The 20,885-nt window shown below is 65.5% G+C and overlaps 1 protein-coding gene and 1 pseudogene across 1 annotated transcript; both read right to left on the reverse strand.

Annotated features, from left to right (window-relative positions):
* Positions 1-953: 953 nt before the first annotated feature.
* On the reverse strand, positions 954-6,525 carry LOC137145079 (tigger transposable element-derived protein 4-like). The gene is made up of 4 exons (XM_067535672.1): positions 6,278-6,525; positions 4,807-4,933; positions 4,091-4,204; positions 954-2,708 (listed from the first exon to the last, which is right to left on the reverse strand). Exons 1-4 carry the CDS (start codon positions 6,302-6,304, stop codon positions 1,090-1,092), a joined length of 1,887 nt encoding a protein of 628 aa, XP_067391773.1. The 5' UTR covers positions 6,305-6,525; the 3' UTR covers positions 954-1,089.
* A 5,880-nt stretch (positions 6,526-12,405) lies between these two features.
* On the reverse strand, positions 12,406-20,885 carry LOC137145095 (zinc finger protein 25-like; annotated as a pseudogene).

Genomic DNA, 20,885 nt, shown 5'->3' on the forward strand with positions numbered 1-20,885 from the left:
TTGGGGGGCGGAGCCAGAGCTGGAGCAGCTCCTGGCCAGCCGCTGTGAGTATGTCCCGGGGGGTGGGAGGGTTGAACGGCCAGGCTGCCCTGGGGGCCGCTGCGCTCTGCCCCTGCATGGCCGAGCGCCACTGGAGGCTCTGTGGCCAGCCCCCCAGCAGCAGGTGGCCGCGTACCACAGTTTGGGAACTGTTGCTAGGCTGAGATGCCATGCCCGCCCTCTCACAGCGCACCAATGGCCTCCCAAAGTCTTCCAAGAGCCACGGCTCCCAGGCCGAGGCCAGCGTGGCAGAGACAGCGCTCGTGCCAACGCCGAGCAAATCCCCCGGGGGGGGGGAAAAGTGCAGTGTTCAGTGCTCAGGGCGGGGCTGTGACGTTCCCCGCGCAGCCAGAGAGCTTGGAATGAAGCCCTGGGTGCTGCCTCGGTGGGAACCAGCCTCCTGACCAGCCACTAGCCACTGATTTCTGTCGGCCGGGCTGGTAACGGAGGGAAGCCTGTCCACAGATGCGCTACGGCTGCCGTGTTTAACTGCTCTGATGGCACGGAACAAACCCACAGCTTCCGTCGCCGAGACGTTCGGAGGGTGCGTCAGCAGCTACCAGGACGCTCGGCATGCGAGCCGGGGCTCCCGGACAGCTCGGGGCTCGCTGCAGCGAGGGAAGGGCCAGCCAGTCACAGGCACAAAGAAATCTCCTCCAAGGGCGCACCTGCCTGGGGGGAGCCATCTTCATAGGAGAGACCCAGCCCCAGGGCGCCGGGGGAGGGGATGGGGATGGGGAAGGGGAAGAGACCAGGTTACTAGAAGCCTCCTTTCCCCCCACGCCACGTTGCCCGTCCGCTTGTCCTTGCCCCTTCCGTCTCTGCTCCGCTCTCCTTTGATCCGTGCCCCCAGCCCTGGCGTCCCCACACCCCTGGCGCTGGGTCCCTCCACCCCACCCTCCTCTGACCTACACGGGACAGACACCAAGCCCTGCAGCCCCCCCCGGCCCTTCCCCGCGCCCGGCTATGCTGCCCCTGCTGCCCGAGGGCAGGGTGGGGTGCAGGTCAGAGGGCTGCGCTGCAAGAGCGGGACCCGCTGTCCCCACTGCCCTATGGGAGGAGCCAGAGCTGGGGCGAGCCCAGCCCGGCCGGAGCCGGCAGCCCCCCACCGGGCGCGTAGCTAGAGCAGTCGGGGGCCCGGCTCTGGCTGGCCTCGGCCACGGCGGCCATCTGCACGGCGGTCTCCGCCTCCAGCAGCCTCTCCCAGTGGTAAACCAGGCCGTGGAGCTGGCACCACTTCATGGCGGCAGACAGCCCGGCCAGGGCCTCGGCGGCGGTGACGCGGCTCCTCGGGTCCGGGTCCCCGTCCTCCTCCGAGCACTCGGCGGCCTCGGCCCGCTGGGCCAGCTCGCACTCCTCGCCGGTCATCCCGCCCACGGCCGGCTCCTCCGCGTCCATGCCCACGAACTCGCTGAAGTCCTGCTCGCTCATGAAGGGCGGCCGGGGCACGTCGGCCAGCGGCGGCAGGTCCGCCTCCTCCCGCTCAAAGGGCGCCAGGTGGAAGCCGGCCTTGCGGAAGCAGCTCTGCAGCGTGGCGGGCCGGACCAGGCTCCACGCCTGGTGCAGCATGTACACAGCGTCCAGCAGCGTGACCCGCCCGGCGATCTCTGCCGCCCACCCCGCCCGCCCCGGTTCCGGGCTCAGGATGGCCTTGGCGGCCACCAGCGCCCGGTAGTGCCCCTTCAGGTTGCGGATCACGCCCATGTCCATGGGCTGGGTGATGCTGGAGGTGTGCGGGGGGAAGAAGGTCAGCTTGATGTTGCGCAGCTTGGCCTGCAGCTCCCGGGGGTGGGCGCTGCTGTGTCTCAGGAAGAGCACGACCCTGCGGCGGTCGCGGCACAGCTCCCGGTCCCACTGCAGCGCCCACTCCTGGAAGATGTGCGCCGTCACCCAGGCGTTGGACGAGCTGGCGTAGGCGACGGGCAGGGTGCGCAGGTCCTTGGGCAGGCACCGCGGCCGCCGGCTCTTACCCACCACCAGCAGGCGCCTCTTCTCCGTGCCAGCGCGGTTGGCGCAGCAGAGGACGGAGATGCGGTCCTTGGCCTTCTTGCTGCCCAGGAGCGGCGGGTCCCGGGGCGCGTGGGGCCGGTCGGGGTAGCCGCGGTACAGCAGCCCCGTCTCGTCGGCGTTGAAGATGTTCTCGGCGCTGTAGCTGGCCAGCAGGGAGGGCAGCACCTCGCTCACCCAGCTCTGGGCGCGGCCGACGTCCGCGTCCTGCTTCTCGCCGTGGGGCCGCTTGAAGACGATGTTGTGGCGGGTCTTCCACCGGCAGAGCCAGCCGTCCGTGGCCTCGAACTCCCGGCCCGAGTTCAGGGCCAGCTCCTGGGCCTTGGCTTTCAGGATGGGCCCTGAGAGCCGCTCGCCCCTGGCCAGGGCCTGCTGGAACCAGAGGAACAGAGCGTCTTCCACCTCCCCGCCCTTGCCTTCGCGCTTGCGCTTGCGCAGCGGGTTGGCGTTGGTGCGCCAGTCGGCCAGAATCTGCTCCCGGCTGCGGCCGATCCGGCCCGCCTGGCTCTTGGAGATGCCAAACAGCTTGGCCACGCTGGACAAGGAGGCCGAGGGCGACTCCAGGGCCTGCAGCAGCTTGACCCGGTCAGCCAGCGAGAGCTCCTTCCTCTTGGAAACCATGGTGGTCGTGCAGCAGGAGATCTGGCGCTTGGAAGGGTCGGCTGGAAAAGACAGAGCCCGTCAGCTCTCAACAGCACACCCAGCGCCTCTGCCGCACCCAGTTCCAGGGCAGCTCCCGACAACGGGACCCCACCAACCCTGGTCCTCCTTTAACAGTCGTATCGCCTCCTGCCCCTGCCCCAGCCCCCGCCCCGGCCCTGGCAGGCAGCAGGCACGTCTCAGACGAAGGCACTGGGCCTCGCAGCACTCCAGCTACTGCTGGGGAAACTGAGGCACAGAGAGGGGCAGTGACTTGCCAAAGGTCTCAAAACACGACACTGGCAGAGCCAGGAACAGAACCCAGGAGTCCTGGCTCCCAGCCTCCCTGCTTCAGCCAGCAGGTCCCATTCTCCTCCCCAGGCTGGGAATAACAACCCAGCAGTCCCAGCTCCAGCCCCACCGGAAACCCTCCCCCTTCACCAGCTCCACGTGCAGCCCCGAACGAGCACCTGAGGAGAGGCTGTGATCCAGGTGTGGGGGCGCCCATCCCCTCCTCAGCCTCTGCTCCAGCAGCTGGTCTCCCACCCCATTGGGCGGCTTTGGGCAGCGGGACGTCATGAGACCATGACACGCCCAGACCACGGTGCCTCTTAATTGCAGAATTAAGGGCAGGCGAGCTGCACCTTCCTCTAGCAACGGCCACGGCCCGGCCTGCGTTGCATACAGCGAGCGGCTGGGAGTTCCTAGTAAAGATCCAGCCTCCGTGGTCCTGGCAAGTCACCAGCGCGGGGCACTTTGGGACAGAGCTCGGCCATCTCCTGCTGGGATGTGGGCGCTAAACCCTGGGTGGAGAAGCAGCCCAGGGAGCCACGCGGCTGGGAGAGCTGCCCACCGAGGCGAGGGCTCCAGCCAGCCCGGGAGTGTGGGACACAATCCCAGCCGTGGGGTGAGGCACAGGAGAGGCCGGTGGGTGTGGGAGCCGGGGACACGCCAGGCTGAGGCTGGGAAACGAGCGGGGCAGGCAGGGAGAGACGTGAACAGGTGAAGCCTGGGGCGAGGAACAGCCGGGAGCAGGAATGCAGACCCAGCGCTGGCAGGTGCACGTGTGACAACTGGAGAGGCAGGTTACACCGGCTAGATGGGGATCTGGCCATTTACACGTGCAGTCGCTACAGCTGCGTATGGGCAGGCTGGAAAACACGGGCCTGATTCTCCCGTCTCGGGCCCTGTGTCGCCGTTTACACCCGGGCCATTCGCCTGGGGCATCATGCACCCACACCGCCCAGGTGTACGTGACAGCCCAGGGCGAGGGGGGCGGGCGGCAGGCCCGCCGAGCGGGCAGGGAGCTGGGAACACACAGGGACGGCACGCCAGGCCATCCAGCTACGGTCAGGGCGGGGAACCGGGAGGAGTTTGCAGCGACAGAGGTGTCTGCCTCACTCACCTGCCATGGGGCCTTTGGGACTCTCCCTGGCTTGCAGGTCCTGGCCGGCCCCGACAGGCGGCTCTTCCCCTCGCTCCAGCTGAGAGACCAGCTCAGGTTTGGGGCCTGCAGAGCCTGGGCCGGGGGGAGAAGCACAGTCGGTTTCCTGTTCTCCTCCGGGGCCTCGGGTCAGGCTCCCCTGGGCTGCTCCGGGATCACGCTTGGGGTCAGGTGTGAAACGGTCACCAAAGCTGGCGCTCGAGGGGCCTGACTGGGCGAGGTGCAGTCAGAGCGTTCCCGGGGCCCAGATGGCCTCTCCCCTCGCACCCTGCCCCCCACCCCATCGCCCCCCGCCAGGGCTCCCCAGCCCGCCCGTGCTTGGAGCGCTCGGACAGGCCTGCACAAGCCATGCTTTGACCAAGGCTCTGAGGCGAGGGCTGGGGGCTGGGAACAAGCCATTCCCCTGGGCTCAGCGCCTGGCACCGGGCACAACCGGGCCCAAGTGAGACCCAAGCTCAGAGCTCGGGGTGGGGGAGCCAGCAGGGATCTCCACGGGGCCCCATGATTGTTCCCTTCAATCACATTTCTCCACAACAGGAATCCCGGGGGGGGGGGAGGGGTTGTCCAGTGGCGGTGTCCCCACAACCGGACTCTGGGGAGGGCGGGTCCAGCCAGTGGTGCTGCCCCGAGCTGGGGGCTGCTGCTGCTGCTAACAAAGGGCTGGACGAGGAGCTCACCCAGCGAGGCCACCAGCCCATAATTCTCCATCATCACCCTGCGGTACAGCTGCCTCTGCCATCCGGTCAATTTCTTCCACTCCTCCTTGGTGAAATAGACAGCCACGTCCTCAAAGGTCACCAGCCCCTGGAGAACAAAACCTTCCCTGCTCAGCCCATGGCAGCCAGCCCCAGACCGGGCCCGGGGGGACGGAGGCACCGCTCTTCCTAGCCCATCGCTCTGAGCACATCACTCTCCACTGGCTCAGACATGAACTCCCTGTTTTCAGTCCGTCCCTGCCCACCCAGCCTCTCCTTCAGCGTGCAGCTGCCGGCTCCCTCCTCCCACCCGCCCGTGTCACCAGCTTCCCTCCCCAACTTGGGACATTGTCAGCCAAACCCCTCGGTGCCCCTCACACGCGACAACACATGACAACGGGTCAGCTGCCGGCGCACAGAGCCCGCTGCCTGCCCCGCTGACCCGTCCTGCCGCATTGTGTCCTCATGCTCCCCCGTCCATCTGTCTGTCCCCAGCTGCTGTCTCCTGGCTGGTACTTAGCTTGCCAGCTCCTAGGGACCCAGACTTTCTTTTTCTTCTGCGTTTGTGCAGCTCCGAGCGCGGGGAGGGCCTGCTCCACGCCCAGGGCTCCTAGGTGCTACTACCACACCAACACTATCTAACCAGCACCAAGACAGGCGGGTTCCCGCGGGCCCCACCAGTCCTTGGGGCGCGCTGCAGCAACCCGGTGTGCAGTGCAACCGGGCAGCATACATCTCAGGAGAGAACTGGTGGTTCCAGCATCCCAGGGTTTCCGCACCCTTCACGCCAGGCCCGTCTGGGCTCCACGGGAGGAAGCGGGTGGTGCCGTTTGCTGTTGATGGGAGATGAGCCAGGGAAAGGCCTCCCCGGCTTGGCTGTTCCAGGAGGGGTGTGCGGGGAGCCCCAGCTCTGGGAAGGCAGGGACTGCAGCCAGGGGTGCCTCTGCAGACACGGGGAGCCGGGGGGCTTGAACGGCAGCAGGCTGGACGGAGCTACCCTGACCCAGCTCGTGGGAGGAATGACACCGTCTCCCTCAGCACCCGGCCTCCCTCATCCAGCCCAGCACCGGGGGCGTTCTTCACTTAGCCCCATTTCACGGCCAGGTCCCACAGCAAGTCAGGGACAAAACCCAGGAGCCCCAACTCTCACCCCCCCATCCACGAGACCCCCATTCTCCTTCCAGAGCTGGGGATGGAACCCAGGAGTCCTGGCTCCCCTCCCCCCGACTCAGCCCCTCGCTTGCCCTCGCAGCGCTGGGCAGGGATGGAACCCAGGAGTCCTGGTTTGCGCCCCGGCCGGCAGGCCCAGCTGCAGCATCTCCAAGCCGCGAGGCGCTGCTGGCTCCACTAATCCCCGGTGGGTTCCGGTCCGGACCCTGGCCCCGGCCCCCCGGCCCCGGGGTGAGGCCCGGCACCGCCCCTGCCCCGCCCGGCGGCCCCGGCCGCGTCCTACCTCCGGCGCAGAAGCCGCCGCAGCCATTTCCCCGCAGCGCCCCTCGCCTGGTCCCCGGCCCCGCCGGGCGCTCTCCGCGCACAGCGCCGGCTCCGGGCGGGAGGGAAGCGGGGCCCGGGGCCAGGAGCCCGGCGCGCCCCGAGCCGGCCTAGCGCAGCCCAGACGCAAACGCTGCCCCGCGGGGCGCCGCCGGCAGCTCGGTCCCTGCCCAGCCTCGCCAGTCCGCGCACTGCGGCGCGCTCCTTTGTTCCGAGCCGGCAGCCGAGCCGCGCCGCGCCGCGCCGTGCGCCCCCGGGCCCTGCAGCCGGGCGCCCCTCGCCCACCGCGCCCGGAGCGGAGCTGGGAAAGGCCGTGGCACAGGGCGGGGGCTGCCTGGAGTCCCCTGGCGCTCGCTGCCGCTGCGTAAAAATCAGGGATCAAAAAACCCCCATTAAAGAAGGGCGGGTTGGTTCAAGATCGCCCCGGCTGCGGTTCGAGCCGGAGTCACACCCGCGGGGAAGGCCCCGGCCTGGAATCCGGCAAGGACACGAAGCAGCACTTCTGCAGCCAGCTGGGAAGGGAGTCCGGGGTGGCTGGCTGCAGCACCTGGCCCCAGAGCCAGCGCAGGGCCCCAACCCCAGCTTATGACAGCAGCGCCCTTTTCTGCAGGTGCAGAGAGAATATTTTCCTCATCTGAGAGACTCACAGAAGAGCAGGGCTGGAGGGGACCTCGGGAGGTGTCTAGTGCCACCCCTGCTCAACGCAGGGCCAACCCCAGCTAAACCATCCCAGCCAGGGCTTGGTCCAGCTGGGCCTTAAAAACCTCCAAGGATGGAGCTTCCGCCCCCTCCCCAGGTAACCCATTCCAGTGCTTCACCACCCCCTAGTGACAGATGTTTTCCTAATGTCCAACCTCGACCTGCCCCCTGCACCCTCAGACCAGTGCTCCTCAGTTTATTGAACTAGCTCAGCCCAGTGGCTAAGCACCCAGCTGAAAAGGCAGGAAGGTTGGTTTTCTGCTTTCAATGTAGGAACGTCTGTACCCGTCTGCCAGGGGATCCTTTCAACACTGCGGCACAAAGCCAGCCCGGGCCGCCCCCCCCCCCCCACCCCCCACTCACCTGGGACACTCACACAGCAGCCCTTGGGCACCTCTCAGGGCAACACTTCCCCTCTCGCAAGCCCAGAGACTGAGTGTAGGAAAGAGACTTGTAGTAAGGGGGGAGGGGAGTAACCCAGCATTAACCTGGGACAATGCCACAAGCAGGGCCCAGAAGCATTAAACCATGCGCCAACCCCCCCCCCCCCCCCCGCCACACACACACACACAAATACACACACACACACAATGTTGGGCAGTTTCCTTGGGCCGCACCCCAGGTTGCGGAGTCCAGTGAGCAGAAGTTCCTTTACGGGGCCATGCGCCGTGCCCTTCCCTTCCCAGCCCCTACTCGCAGGCCCGGTGCTTGTCCTCAGCCAGGGCAGACCCACGGTTCACCCCCACCCTGGCTGGGGGAGAGGGGAAAAGGCACCTTGGCCTTGCCTGCTCTGCTCTGCTCTGCAGCCTCCCTGCTCCACGGGCCACTCCTCCGAAACCTGCTTCTCTTCTCTGGAGGCTGCTCCCAGCTCCGAGTGACCTTCAGTTCCTAGCAGTGATTGAACCTCAGCGCACAGGCCGGGCCGCTGTCCCACCAGGGATTTCGGCTCCCATGATCACCTAACAGAACAGAAGACTCTCAAGGGAGTCTTAATTCGCTCCATCTTTGACCAGTGGAGGGGCAGGTTGAACCATGCCTGGGGCTCTTAGACAGAGCCTCCCCTCCCCGCCCCAGCAGGGACACCTGTCCCACTCCCTCCGTCTGTCACAGGGGTCCGGCCTCCAATCCCCGTTACCGAACTCAGTTCAGCTGATGGTGACCCGGTGACCCGCTCTGTCAGGACAGACGGAGCACAGGTCGGCTGCCCTTTGCTCGTACAATAAGGCGACATTTCATTCCCCCTGCATGGAAGTGACATGAGTTTGTAACCGGACACCCGCCAAAGTCGATCACTTTGACACCACAGCTCTGTCCGCCGGATCCCTCTGTTCATGTCAATGCAGTGTGGTCCTGCAGCCTCCGCTTCATCTCGCTGGGCAGGGCAGAGCAGAGCTCATTCAGCCCCTGCTTACAACTAAAAACGAGCTGTGAGAGGCAGAGCGCTGCCTGGTCTAAGTCTAAAAGGACATGGTGACCAGAACAACCAGTTCAGGTCTAACTACAGCTAATGCTGCCACTGTTTAGCAAACAGTGACCTTTACATCCACAGGAAACAATGAATAAGAACGTGTGTCCAGCACATTAGGATTGTGTTATTTAACACAAAGAAATAAAATGCTACTGTTGTGCATTTTCCATTGAACTTGAATTTTCATCCAGAGAGCTTGACACACATTGCAAATAAGTCAGTCATTCAGTAAATAAGAAATGTGTCATTCACCCGCTTCAAATACCATTTTAAAATGTAAGAATCTGAACAAATGTAAATGAAGCTGCGTAACTGCTTCTGTAAGTGTGCACAGACAGAACCTGCCCTACGGGTTAGCGAAAAGCAGCACCGCGTTCAATGCAGAGGCTATGCTGAGTTGGAAATCGACCTGTTTTAATGGTCACCAACCAGCAACGGTTCATGGGTATCAACCTTTTGGTAGGAAAAGAACTAAAAAGTACAAATGCAAAAGGGGATTCAATTGGTGGTTTAAATTGATGGTTTAAAACAAGGTTCTCTCTCTGCTGATTTAAATCACGATTAAAATTGGTGATTTAAATCAGAGCAATTTAAATCAATTCATCCTGACAGCAGCCCCCCGACCCGGCCTGACACCTCCAGGGTGGTCTCCATTTTGCCAGGTGCGGAGGCAGTTGAAAGTTGGGCAGCGTGAGGGGAAAAGCCTTTCTGCCAATTGGTGCTTTTCCTGTAATTAGTTGTGACTCTCCCCAGGGCCAGCACAGGCTGTGTAGGGCACTGACTAGCCAGGGCCCCAAGGAGAGACCGCCCCCCGTTCAAAATTCCGTCAAGCCTAGGGGAAGGTGCAGTGGACTGGGAGCCAGGAGACGGCGTTCAAATCTCCTCTCCCACTGACTGGTTTGAATAATTCTGTGCCGTTCACAAGCCTGATTATTGACCAGATCCCTAGTCCCTCGCCTTAGCAGGCAGCAGCTATCGTCCCCCTGGGACAGCGGAGAAATTGCACTCGGTCACTTCTGGCAGATGTGGAACTAGAACCCGTTTCTAAGAGGGAAGTGTGACACTCCCCAGGGGCACCTCGTGTTGGGAGGCACCTCACCACCACCTGCCCTTAGCACGAAGGAGCTTTGTCTGGTCCCGCTGTGGCTCAGCTCCTTTGTCCCACCAGCCTCTGACAGCACAAGCCCTGCCCTCCAGGCCCCCCTGGCCAGGCCCTTTCTGCCCAGGTAACACCAGGCACGCACCAAGCCGGAGTCCTTGGAGCATTCACCGCAGCCACCAGCCCCTGGGCCATGAGATGCTCCCAGAATTACCAGGCTGGCTGGTCCCACAGACACAGGAGACCCCAGCTTAACAGCCGGCACTTCGACATGTTTATTAGCAAAGATTCAGGGAGCTGCTGAGCAAGAACACTGGAAGCAAACAGTTACATATAAGACTAAACCCTCACGCGCCTTCTAGAGACTGAGCTTGATGAACAAGTGAACCCCCTCACCCGTACCACACAGCAGGGTCGGGCGCAGATTGCTGCGGCAGTGCCGCCAGCGCTCGCCATCCTAGCACAAAGCATGCCCTAGTTGGAGCTTTGCAGAACGCCCCAGCTCCTGGAGTCATGTGAATACACGAGAGGCATAGAATCAGAGAACCGTAGGACGGGAAGGGACCTCGGCAGGTCATCTAGTCCGGTCCCAGCACTGAGGTAGGATCGAGTATTACCCACACCACCACCCCGACAGGTGTCTGTCTCGCCAGTTCTTAAAAACCTCCAGTGATGGAGCGTCCACAGCCTGCCTGGGCAGTTTGTTCCAGGGCTCAATGGCCCTGACAGTTCGGAAGTTTTTCTTAATGTCCAACCTAAACTGACCTGCTGCAACTGAAGCCCATTATTTCTTATTCTGTCCTCGGTGATTCAGGAGAACAATTTACCCCCCTCCTCTGCATAACAACCTTGCATGGACTTGAAGCCTGTGATCCTGGGCTCCCGCAGCCTTCAATTCACCAGACTAAACCACCCCGTTTTTTCAGTCTTCCCTCACGGGTCAGGTTTTCTAGAGATTTTGTCTATTTGCTGCTCTTCTCCGGACTTGCTCCAGTCTGTCCACATCTTTCCTGCGATGTGGCGCCCAGACCTGGGCACAATCCTCCAGCTGAGGCTGGAGCAGATCAGCGCGGAGTAGCGCTGCTGACAGCACTCCCACGAACACAGCCCAGGAGGAGCTTTGCTTTTCTGGCAAGTGTGACACCGTTGGCTCGTATTTCGCTCGGGATCCACTATGACCCCCCGCTCTCTGTGCACAGTACCCCTTCCTCAGCCATCGCCCCCTTCTGCATGTGCCACTGACTGCTCCTTCCCACGTGGGCTGCTTCGCCTTTCTCCGTGCTGATTTTCAGCCTATTCATTTCAGACCCTTTCCCAGATTGTCAAGATCATTTTGGATTTTAATCCGATCCTGCAGAGCGCTCGCAGCCCCTCCCGGCCTGGTATCCATGTACTCCCTGTGTCTGAAGCTCTATACACAAGAAACCGCTGGCAGGGCAGGTCCAGGTGATACTTAGTCCTGCCTCAGCGCAGGGGACTGGACTGAGCGATCCCCTCGCAGCCGCCCTTGCCCCGGAGAGCAAAGAAACAGCCGCTGTTGTCTCTCTCTCTCTCTCTCTCTCGCTAGCAGGGCAGCAGAGCGAGCGGCTGGGCATCGTGCTGGGCCCAGCTTTCTGCCCGAGCACCCACCGGGCCAAGGGGTGGAGTCGCAACCCAAGGTCAGGGGGCGACACGCAGGGACTGGTGGGGAGAAGCCAGACAAGGCTGAGGCAGCGCAGGGCTGGGTTCAGGGGGAGAATCCAGATCCCTGCCCCTGTCCTGGTTTGGGGCATGTCCCTCCGCCACAGGGCCAGGCTTCTCAACAAGCCCCAGCTGATGGCCCTTCGCACCCGCCGAGCACCAGGGCCACCCCCGCCAAGGCCGGCTCTGCTCCCTGCGCCCCAGCGAGCAGGCGGCTATCGAGGGGGGGCAGCGCGCGCCCCGCAGTGCTGAGAGCCGCGCTACGCCCACAGCCTGCACATGGCCCTGGCTGCCCGGCCGTTGTCGGTCCTGTGCCAAGGAAAGGGGGAGCCCGAAGCACAGCGGGAAACCCTCCGGGTGCGAGCGGCCCCGTTCTGCGAGCACGGGCGTTCTTACAGCCCAGACAGGCGCTACAGCAGGCGGCTTCTTACAGCTCAGAGTCCGACATGTGCGTCTGTCTGTCTGTCTGCTGGCCCGGCTAGCCCAGACTCCTGTGTCCCAAGAGGGGCCGGGTGCCTCGGCGGGAGTGAAAGACCAGGGCAGTCAGCGAGTGGGCCGCCCCGTCGCAGCCCCCAAGGCAGGCCAGGGAAGCTGCCTGAGCCCCTCACACGGGCTGCCCCGAACTCCCTCCACAGCTAGGCAGAGCTCCTGACCTGCCCCGCAGCCCCGCACCAGCCCTTCCCCACCCCCGCCCCGCAGAGGTGGCTCCTATATCTTCAGATACCCCACCCCGAGAGGCCGGGCTGGCAGCCCCCACCCACTGGCTCCCTCACGTCCACAGGACAAGAAGAACAATCCCAAGCCATCACCCCCATGGCCCCCCAGCGAGAGCACCCCGCTCTCCAATGCACGGCTACAGTGCCACAGACACCGCCCAGGCTTCGTGCCTTCCTGCAGGGCAGCGGCACCTTTCGCCCTATTTCTCAGCCGGCGACAGGCACAGACGCCCAGGCCCCGGGACCCGCTCAGCGTGAGGGCCACTCTCTCGGGGTTAACCCTCTGCCTCCCGGCGCCGCACCTCCGGGCCTGCAGCATGCCTGTCTGGTGCTGGGGCCCTGCAGGGGCTCCACTGGCGCTGGACCCCGGGGCCCCCACCCCCAGAGGGCACCGTGCAGCCCCGAGCAATGACTGCAGGACTCGCAGCCAGCAGCACACAGGAGGGTTTATTGAACGTCTGAATGCGGCACAGGAGGTTCTCCGGGCCCCCAAGCCCGGGAAGTCTCGGCACCGTCCAGCTGGGCCTGTCCCAGTCCTGATGGGCTGAGGCTGCTCTTTGTCCCGAGTCCAGGTGCCCCCTCCTTCCAGCTGACCACACTTTGTCATCGCCCCCCAAAGCCCCTCCTCCGTCCTCCTCCCTCCTGGGTAAAATGATCCCCTGGGGCCCCTCTTCCATCCATTGTGCCCCCACCGGCCAGAGCCTGCTGGCCCCCAAGACGGGGCGGCGTCCAGGTCACTGGTTGGTAAGTTCCACAGCCTCCGTCCAGGCCGCTGTCCGGCCTCCAGCCCGCTAGGAGAAGCCACGCCTGGTCCTCTGCAAGGACAAACGCCCTCTCCCTCACCTCGTTAACCAAGCAACACCCGGGGAAACCGAGTCACTCACCCACTTCACGCCAGCCATTGAGAACGTAAGAAAATTCCCTCCCTCTGTCCCAGTGACACCAAGGCCCAGGCTGGCGACGTGCCCAGCCCAGGGTCACATGCAGAGGGGGTGGCGGCGCCAGGAGCAGGGCCAAGCTCTCTGGCAGGGCAGCCCTGCACGGCTGGCCTGAGCTCGGCGCCCTGTGGCCGCGCTGGTGCCGTCCCAGCTGCGCCTTCAGGCGGAATCGCTGGCTGCCCCGGGGCTGGCGAAGCACCCATGTGCTACCACGGATGCCTCGTGTAGTTCTTCTTGTGCACGAAGCCCTTCCCACACTCGGCACCCGTGAACGGCTTCAGGCGCCCGTGCACCAGCTGGTGCATGGCCCAGGTCTCCTGGGAGCCGAAGGCCTGGCCGCACTCCTGTCAGGGCCTCTCCAGCGCGTGGTCCCGCTGGCTGCCCTGGTGCAGCTGCCGGGCCGCGTGGGCGCGCAGGTGGGTGGCCAGGAAGCCCCTCCGGCGGAAGCGCCGTCCGCACTGCGCGCAGGGGAAAGGCCACTCCCGCGCACGGCCCTCCACGTGCTTCTGCAGGCTGCACGTGAAGGGGAAGCTCTTGCCGCACTCGGGGCAGGCGACGGGCGTCTCGCCCGAGGGGCTCCCGTGGTGCTTCTGGAGCGTGTTCCTCCGGCGGGAGCGCTGGCCGCACTCGGCGCAGGCCCAGGCCGCCGCCCCGGCGTGCAGCGGCTGGTGCAGCTCCAGGAGGTAGGCGGTGGGGAAGACCTTCTGGCAGTGGGGGCAGGGGAAGGCGCCCGGCTTGCGGCTCGCCGGCTGCTCCACCATCAGGATGATTCGGTAGCTGCACTTGGCGCATTTGAAGGGCTTCCCCCCGGCCAGCTCCATGCGCACCTTGTCCACCCAGTGCTGCCTGCAGACGACGTCGCGCTTGCACTCCACGCAGGTGAACGTCCGCTCCCGCACGTGGGCTTGCTGGTGGGCCGCCAGCCGGCCCCGGCTGGACAAGACCTTCCCGCACTCGGCGCAGGGGACGGCTCGCTCCGCCAGGTGGGTCCGCAGCACGTGGACGATCAGGATGCCTCGCTCCGAGAAGCTTTGCCCACAGTCCTTGCAGGTATTCAGCACCTTCTCCTGGGGCCCTGGGACGGCAGCTGCTCCTCCGAGGGACTTCTGGGCTTCCCCGGGCTTCTCCGGATCGTCCCCCCAGATTCCATCACCTGCCGGGCAAAGCGAGAGAGACCAGCCGTTATTTCTGGGGCTGGGAAAGAGGAAGAGACGCAGGGGCAGGACGCCTGGATTCGCAGCAGATCATCCAGAGTTTAACTGGATCCCGACCAGGGGCAGGAGCCAGGGAGAGATTTTCCATCTGGGATGATATTAGCCACCAGCCACCAGCCCAGCTGCTTTAGGGTGTCACAGAGAGAATGGCCAATGTGGCGGGGCGCAGCCAGCAGCGTTTTCCAGCCCTATTAACTAGCCAGCCGGGAGGAGGCCGCGCTGCGGCAGCGGTGGGGAGCTCTGTACCATCGACCCACGACCCCAGCGACTGTCCATGGGCACGAGACAGCAACGGGGGGGTCTAGCACCAGAGGGGCCAGGGTGGGGAAATGTCTTGGCCAGTCAGAGCCCACGTCACTGAGAAATGGGGCGTTTCTTGTACCCCCACGTCCATGGCACATCTGCTCTGCCAGCCGCACACTCAGCCCCGGCCCCTCCCCGAGCCGCCCTCAGCATCACTCACCCACGCTGGGGACGTCAGGAATGTCTCCCTCCTGTCCCCGCCGGGGCTCCCCTGGCTTGATTTCACAGAGGGGCGCTGGCTCGGGGTCTGGAGAACCTGTGCACGGAGGGGAGAACCACGGTCTGTGACCTGCCGTCACCGAGGCGCTACGGCTTGTTACACGCAGAGCAGGAGACCTGGAAACAGCCCCTCAGCCCCTGGGCCGTGGCAAAGCTGGAATTTCCAGGGCTCGCTGCAGCAGGCGGGGATCATGGGGGCAGAGATGGTGCCAGGTCTCTGGAATCCGAGTTCCCGGGCGCCTGAGAACACAGGGCCCAGCAGTTCAGGAGCAGCTGGGGGAGTTTGTGGGATGTGCAGTCTGGGACCCAGGCGTCAGCACCCTCAGACCTGCTTGAAGGCCCGGCCCCGCCCACGGAGCGTCCGTTTCTCTAGGTCTGCTCCCAGGCCAGGCCCCGCACGGTGCAGCGGCGATAAAGTGACGGGGATCTATGGCCGCTCTGCTCACGTAGCCCTGAGCGGCTCCGGAACGACAGAGCTGGGGGAACCGAGGCACACGTGCAGGAGGTCCCGGCTCTGTCCCCACACTCAGGCGAAGCTGGGAGGTGGAAAGTGCGTTTCCTTGGGCCCTTAGTCCCCTGGGGAACCGTGACAAGAAACGCCGGGCCCACGGAGAACACCCAGGAAGCGCAGGCAAGGAGGAGGTTGCTGCTCCAAACTCTGCCATGGATCACGGGGTCTCCGAGCGGGCAGAGGCCAGGCCAGGAACCGCATGGCGAGCTGGACTCCACGGGGCACAGAGCACGGCTTCCTTACCGTGGGAGCTCCCTGGCAGCGCGGGGAGGGAGGGCTGGAGATGGCCAGGCCCAGCCATAGACAGGGGGGCTGAGGTGGGGGTCTAGGACAGGGGCCCGGCCCCGGGGGGCTGAGGGATGCTGCTGACCTCTGCTGCGGTGGGCAGACAGGAGCCGGCTGTCCCAGCAGGGCCCTTCACTCAGTCACAGGCCCCCAGCCAGGAACTCGGGGCGGGGGGGACGGGACGACTGAGGGTACCTGGGTATTTGTGCTACTGCTAAAGAAATGGACCAGGAGCCTCACCCAGCGAGGCCACCAGCTCGTAATTCTCCCTCATCACGGCCCAATACAGCTCCCGCTGCCATTCCGCCAACCCTCCCCACTCCTCCGGGGAGAAACAGACCGTCACGTCCTCAAACGCCGCCGGCACCTGCAACACAAACACCGCCTGGGTAGCCGCGGCCCAGAGCCTGCCATGCTGAGCCCTGCCACCTATCACCCGCGCAGGGAGGCAGCCGGTCTGGCAGCCAGGAGGGGACTAGCTCTGTTCCCCGCCCTCCGTCGCTGAGATCAGCCAGGCCATCCCTGTAGGGACAGGCCCCAGGAAAGGAGGGCGGTCACGGGAACAGCGGAGGGGTGCCGGAGCCAGACGGTTTCCTGGCCCTGGATTTGTTCTCTTCCTCCCAGGCAGTCACGCCAAGAGCCAGGCAAAGTCCCACGACAGGCTGCCCGTGCATGGCAGAACCAGCCATCAGACCCGCTCAGCCGGGACCGGGGCTCGGGACCAAGAACTGAGGCAGCCGGACACCGTCCTGGAACTCAGCGCCGCCTGGGTTTCCAAAGCAGTTAGCGATGTTCGGGGGGGGGTGTCAGGGGAAGCCCCCTGAAGGCATCAGCCCAAGCATCTGGCACATCTGTCCCAGGCACCCTCCCCCAGCCCCCGCTCCGTACCTGTGCCGCTCGCAGGCAGCTCCGCGTATCACACACCTGTCCCTGGTGCGGCAGGACGCTGGAGAACCGAGGAGTCCAGACAAACCGACCAGCCCAGATACACAGCCCGGCTCGGTGCTTCACCCCAACCCACGCGTCGGACTGGGCCTGCTCGGAGCCTGCGGGCCGGGGCAGAGGAAGGCACCGTGTTTCCCACGCTCACCGAGGGCGAGGCAGAGACCATCTGGACTGAGCGACAGCCCCAGCCTTCTGCTTGGCAGCAACGCCCAGCGGCTGTGGAAAGGTCAAGGACGCCCCCAGCGCACGGCGGTCACACGCTGCCCAGTGGGAAAAGTCCATCCGCAGCCGAAGAGGGGCCACAGGCTGGCACCGAGGGACACCAGAGCAGCTGCCTGTCCGGGACCCCACACCTGGAATAGCGGTTGGATGCAGGAACTTGGCAGAGCCGGAGCAGGGGGGGCCCAGGGCTGGGCTAGCGGGGGCTGCGGGTGGGGAGTGGGGGGCACCCGCAGAGCCGGAGGGGGGCCCAGGGCTGGGCTAGCTGGGGCTGTGGGTGGGGGGCGCCGGCAGAGCTGTGCGCTGATCCAGGACTGGCTGGCATGTCCATCCCCAGGTCCCACAAAGGCCTGACCAGAGGAACAGGCCATCACAGGGGACTGGGGAGGGCAAACCCACAGGCACAGGGTTACTCACTCAGCTGCTACGACTCACCTGCGCCGCGGCGACCCAGCCTGCGGCCACTGCAGCAGCCTGTCCCCGGGCAGGGCCGGGTCAGGGGAGCCCTGGGTGCATGGATTTCATCTTCACTGCCAGAGCCGCAGCTTAGCCCTGCCACAGCCCCTCTGGGCCAGGAGGCCTCCTGTGGCCCTCGGCCTGCCCCCGTTCCTGCCCCAGCCTTGTCTGGCCCTGCTCCCAACCTGGCTTCGACCTGCTCCTGGACTCCGACTCTGGCCCCGGTTCTGAGCCCGGCCTGTCCCCGGCCCCCGGTTCCTCAGCCCGGTCCCGACCCCACGTCCGGCTTTGACCACCTGAGACCCGGAGCCTGACAGCTGCCCTTTCTCCCACACAGGAGCCTCCCACTAGTTGCCCTCCCCCCACCTCCCACCCTCCCGCCGGGCAGGCCCAGACAAGCAGAACACGGACGTCCTCTGACGGGCAGCACGCAGAGCGCGGGGCCCACACACAGCCCCCGAGCCCCTGCAGAGAGCAGCGTTCTGACAGCGCGTCTGCAGACCCCCAGCCGGGGCTCCAGCCTCAATCACTCACCCATGCGGGGAACAGGGGGGATTCCTCCCCCTCCCTGCCCCCGGGGAGCCCCGACATTCAGCTCTTCCTCTTCCTCCACCTTCCAGGCGTGCTCCACTTCGGCGCCTGCAGAGCCTTTGGTGGGAGAGAATCACAGGCTGGGTTTCGTGGCCACCGACGGCCTGGACTTAGACCACCCAAAACCAAAGGGCCGGGGAGGTGGGATCCCACGTCTCTATTTTCCCCCCTAAGGCACCGGCTGCCTGCACACCTGGACCATCTGCGTTGGGTCCAAAGCTCCCAGTGACAACAACGGGGTGCCGTTTCTCTTCTCCCCCAGGCCCAGGGCTACTCCCAGAGCCGCCTGGCTCCCTCCTGCCCTGGGAGCTTCCTTGTGTCCCCTGCGCTAGAGGGAAGCAGCCCGCTGGAGGGGTTTCCTTTGAGGCGCAGGGGCCACGCCTGAGCCCCTGCGGGAGGGGTCGGAGCTGGCCCCGCTGCCTGACGGTCAGAGGTGAAGCCAGAGGCAGGCGTGGCGCCGAGCGAGTGTCAAGTGAGGCAGAAGAGAGGGCAGCGCGTGCCCCCGACCCAGCCAGGAACAGGGCCCTGACCCCGGGCTCCCAGTCCCACACCCAGCTACGCACCCGATGCTGGGCTGGCAACTAGCCCTAAGCATCCCTGCGAGGCACAGCAGCGGGGCGCGGGCGGGGAACCCCTCCCCGCAGGGACTGGGGCTGGCTGGCCCGGCTGGGGCCCTTTGCCAAGGCTCAGAGTCCAGGCCTGAAAGTCCCAGCTCCTGGGTCACTGAGCGGGACGGTCGCAGAGCAGGAGCCGAAGCCAAGAGAGCGGAGAGGGGCACGCCCTCACTCACCATCACCAGCTGGGCTTTGGTACCCAGACAGCCCGTTGTGGGGGGCCCGGGCCTGCCACGCCCCCAGCGCCCCACGGAAGTGGCTGCCCCACACATGGGATAGCCCAGCTGGGGCTGACTGGCGGTGCTGGGAACAGCGGATGCTGAGGCACTGCGGGTACCAGCTCGGAGACCAGGAGCACCGGGGGGGGGGCTAGCGCAGCGTGGGAAAGGAGGGCTGAATGGGAGCTGTGGGTGCCCTGTTCCCCCCAGCCAGGGCTCCCACAGCAGGCAGGCATGGCAGCCAGCCATGGCTAGTGTTCTTTGGTGAGCTGCTCGTTGGCTCATCTCCGTCCCCTTGCCCTGTGCCCGAAGCCAGCCTGCCCCCGGCGTGAGGGATACGGCTCTGCCTGACGGCAGCCGTGGAGCTGGCACCTCGCCCTGCTTGCTCAGCGAGGGGAACTGACCCCGGCGTGCTCAGCACATTGCCAAAGCCAGCACTCAGTCCTGTGGGCACGAGCCCCGGCAAAGCCCGGGGGCAAGAATAGGGCCTGGCCCTACGGCACAGGAGCAAATGCAGGGCCTGCCCAGGAGATTACCGGGCCCAGCCACGCCCGCCTTGCCGAGGCTTGCAACCCAAGCATGACACCGGACGTTCTCCTGCACGCTTGGCCGAGGAGAGGAGCTAAACACGCCACAGGGCAGAACAGAGCCAGGCATCGCGAAGCCTTTTAAAACAAATCTCATGATTCCAGGGACCTGGCTCCTGGGGCTGGGCATCCCGGGCCACGCATTGCCCCAGCACGCCAGGCAGGTCGGTGCTGTTTGCAGAGCGAGTGGCCCAGCCAGGACAAGGAGGTAACTGCAGCGCTGGCCAGTCCTGCCCTGGCCTATGGACGGCACCAGCCCAGAGAACGTCTTTCCCCCCAGCTAGACCCAGCCCAGCTCCACGGCTCTCAGGGAGGGAAAACACCATCCCGGCAGCATTCCTGGCCCGGGCCTGGCAGCAGACAGAGCTTCACCAGGGAGCCCCTGGGTGCCCGGCAACCGCCCGGCTGCTGCTGGGTTCCGTGACGCCGGGTCCAGTCTCCCCGAGTCAGAGGTTTTCGTTTGGGCCGCTGCAAATAGCGGGAAGCTCACCCAGCGAGGCCACCAGCCCATAGTTCTCCTTCATCACGTCCCAGTACAGCTCCCTCTGCCAGGCCGCCAGCGCCGCCCACTCCTCCGGCGACACACCGACCGCGACGTCCTCAAATGCCAGCGACGCCTGCAAGAACACGCCGCCCCGGCTCAGCGCCACCGGCTCCCGAACCGGAACCTCCCAGCGACGGAGGATATTGGCTCCGCTCAGCCGGCAGCAGGGACTCTTGGTCTCCTGCCAGAGGAGCCAGCACCCGTTAGAGGGGAAGGGCCCTGTACCCTATTCCCTGCCCCCTGAGCCAGCCAGTCCCCACCACCCCGAGGCAGAAAGGACTTGTGCCCCTCTCCCGACGTTACCCTGGGGCTGGAAGCTTCCTGAGGTCTGGTGGGATCTGGTGGGAGAGAAGCAGCGGGAAGCGAGGGCTGGTGCCCGGCAGGGGGTGGCCGTATGACTTGGCAAACGCAGGAGAAGCCAGGGGCCCCGTGAGCCAGAGAGCGTCAGAGTTGCTTGGCACACAGGAAAGGATGTGGGGAGGGGCAGGGCGGCGAGACGGGGCCTTCCCCAGAGAAAGGAGCGAGGGAGCAGCCAGGGCCAAGCTGGGGCACAGGCAGATTCCTGTTCGGGCGGGCGGGTGGGCAGGGGATTCCCGAGGCGGCTGCAGGGGCGACTCTGCCCAGGGGAGCTGGCGAAACGCCCGAGCGCAGGCGGGAAGAAATGGGGCACGCAGCTGGAACGCTGACCCCCGTTTGCGACGCGTCTCCCCGTTATTCTAGCCCCCCGGGACGCTGGCCACCTGCCTGCCCCCCCAAGGCACAGCAGGCCAAGGCCATGCCCTGTGTCGCCCTGGCACTGCCCCCCCGGGTGCCTGTCTGCTGGCCTTCGCTCAGGGCTGAAACCATATGGGCAGGGAGCCCCGGGGGGCGGCGCCCGGCACGCTGGGGCCCCGATCCCAGCAGAGACCGGCACTCGCAGCACAAGGAGGTCGGGTCGCCCTTCCCCTCCGGCTGCCTGGCCGGGGGGGGACAAAGGTCTCCAGGAGCCGGGCTCCCTTCCCTGCGCGGCCCCGCCCTGGTCCAGGAGCGCAGCGGCGGGTCCCTCCCTGCAATAATCCGGGCTGCGCCCGGCGGGGACGCATTCCGCGCAGGCTGCGCCCGGCGCAGCGCAGCCCGTGTCCTACCCGGGTGCGAAGCCCCGCCGCCATTTCCCCGGCCGGCGGGACGCGGCTCCCGCGGGGCGCCTGGGCTCAGTCCGGGGTCCCCCTCGCCGGGCTGCGCTGCGCTGCCTGCGCTGAGCCTGCGAGCGGCCGGACTCGGAGAA

The sequence above is a fragment of the Emydura macquarii genome, unplaced genomic scaffold (assembly GCF_026122565.2).
Source record: "Emydura macquarii macquarii isolate MOO-44397 ecotype Brisbane River unplaced genomic scaffold, CSIRO-AGI_Emac_v2 contig_3511, whole genome shotgun sequence".
Lineage (NCBI taxonomy): Eukaryota > Metazoa > Chordata > Testudines > Chelidae > Emydura > Emydura macquarii.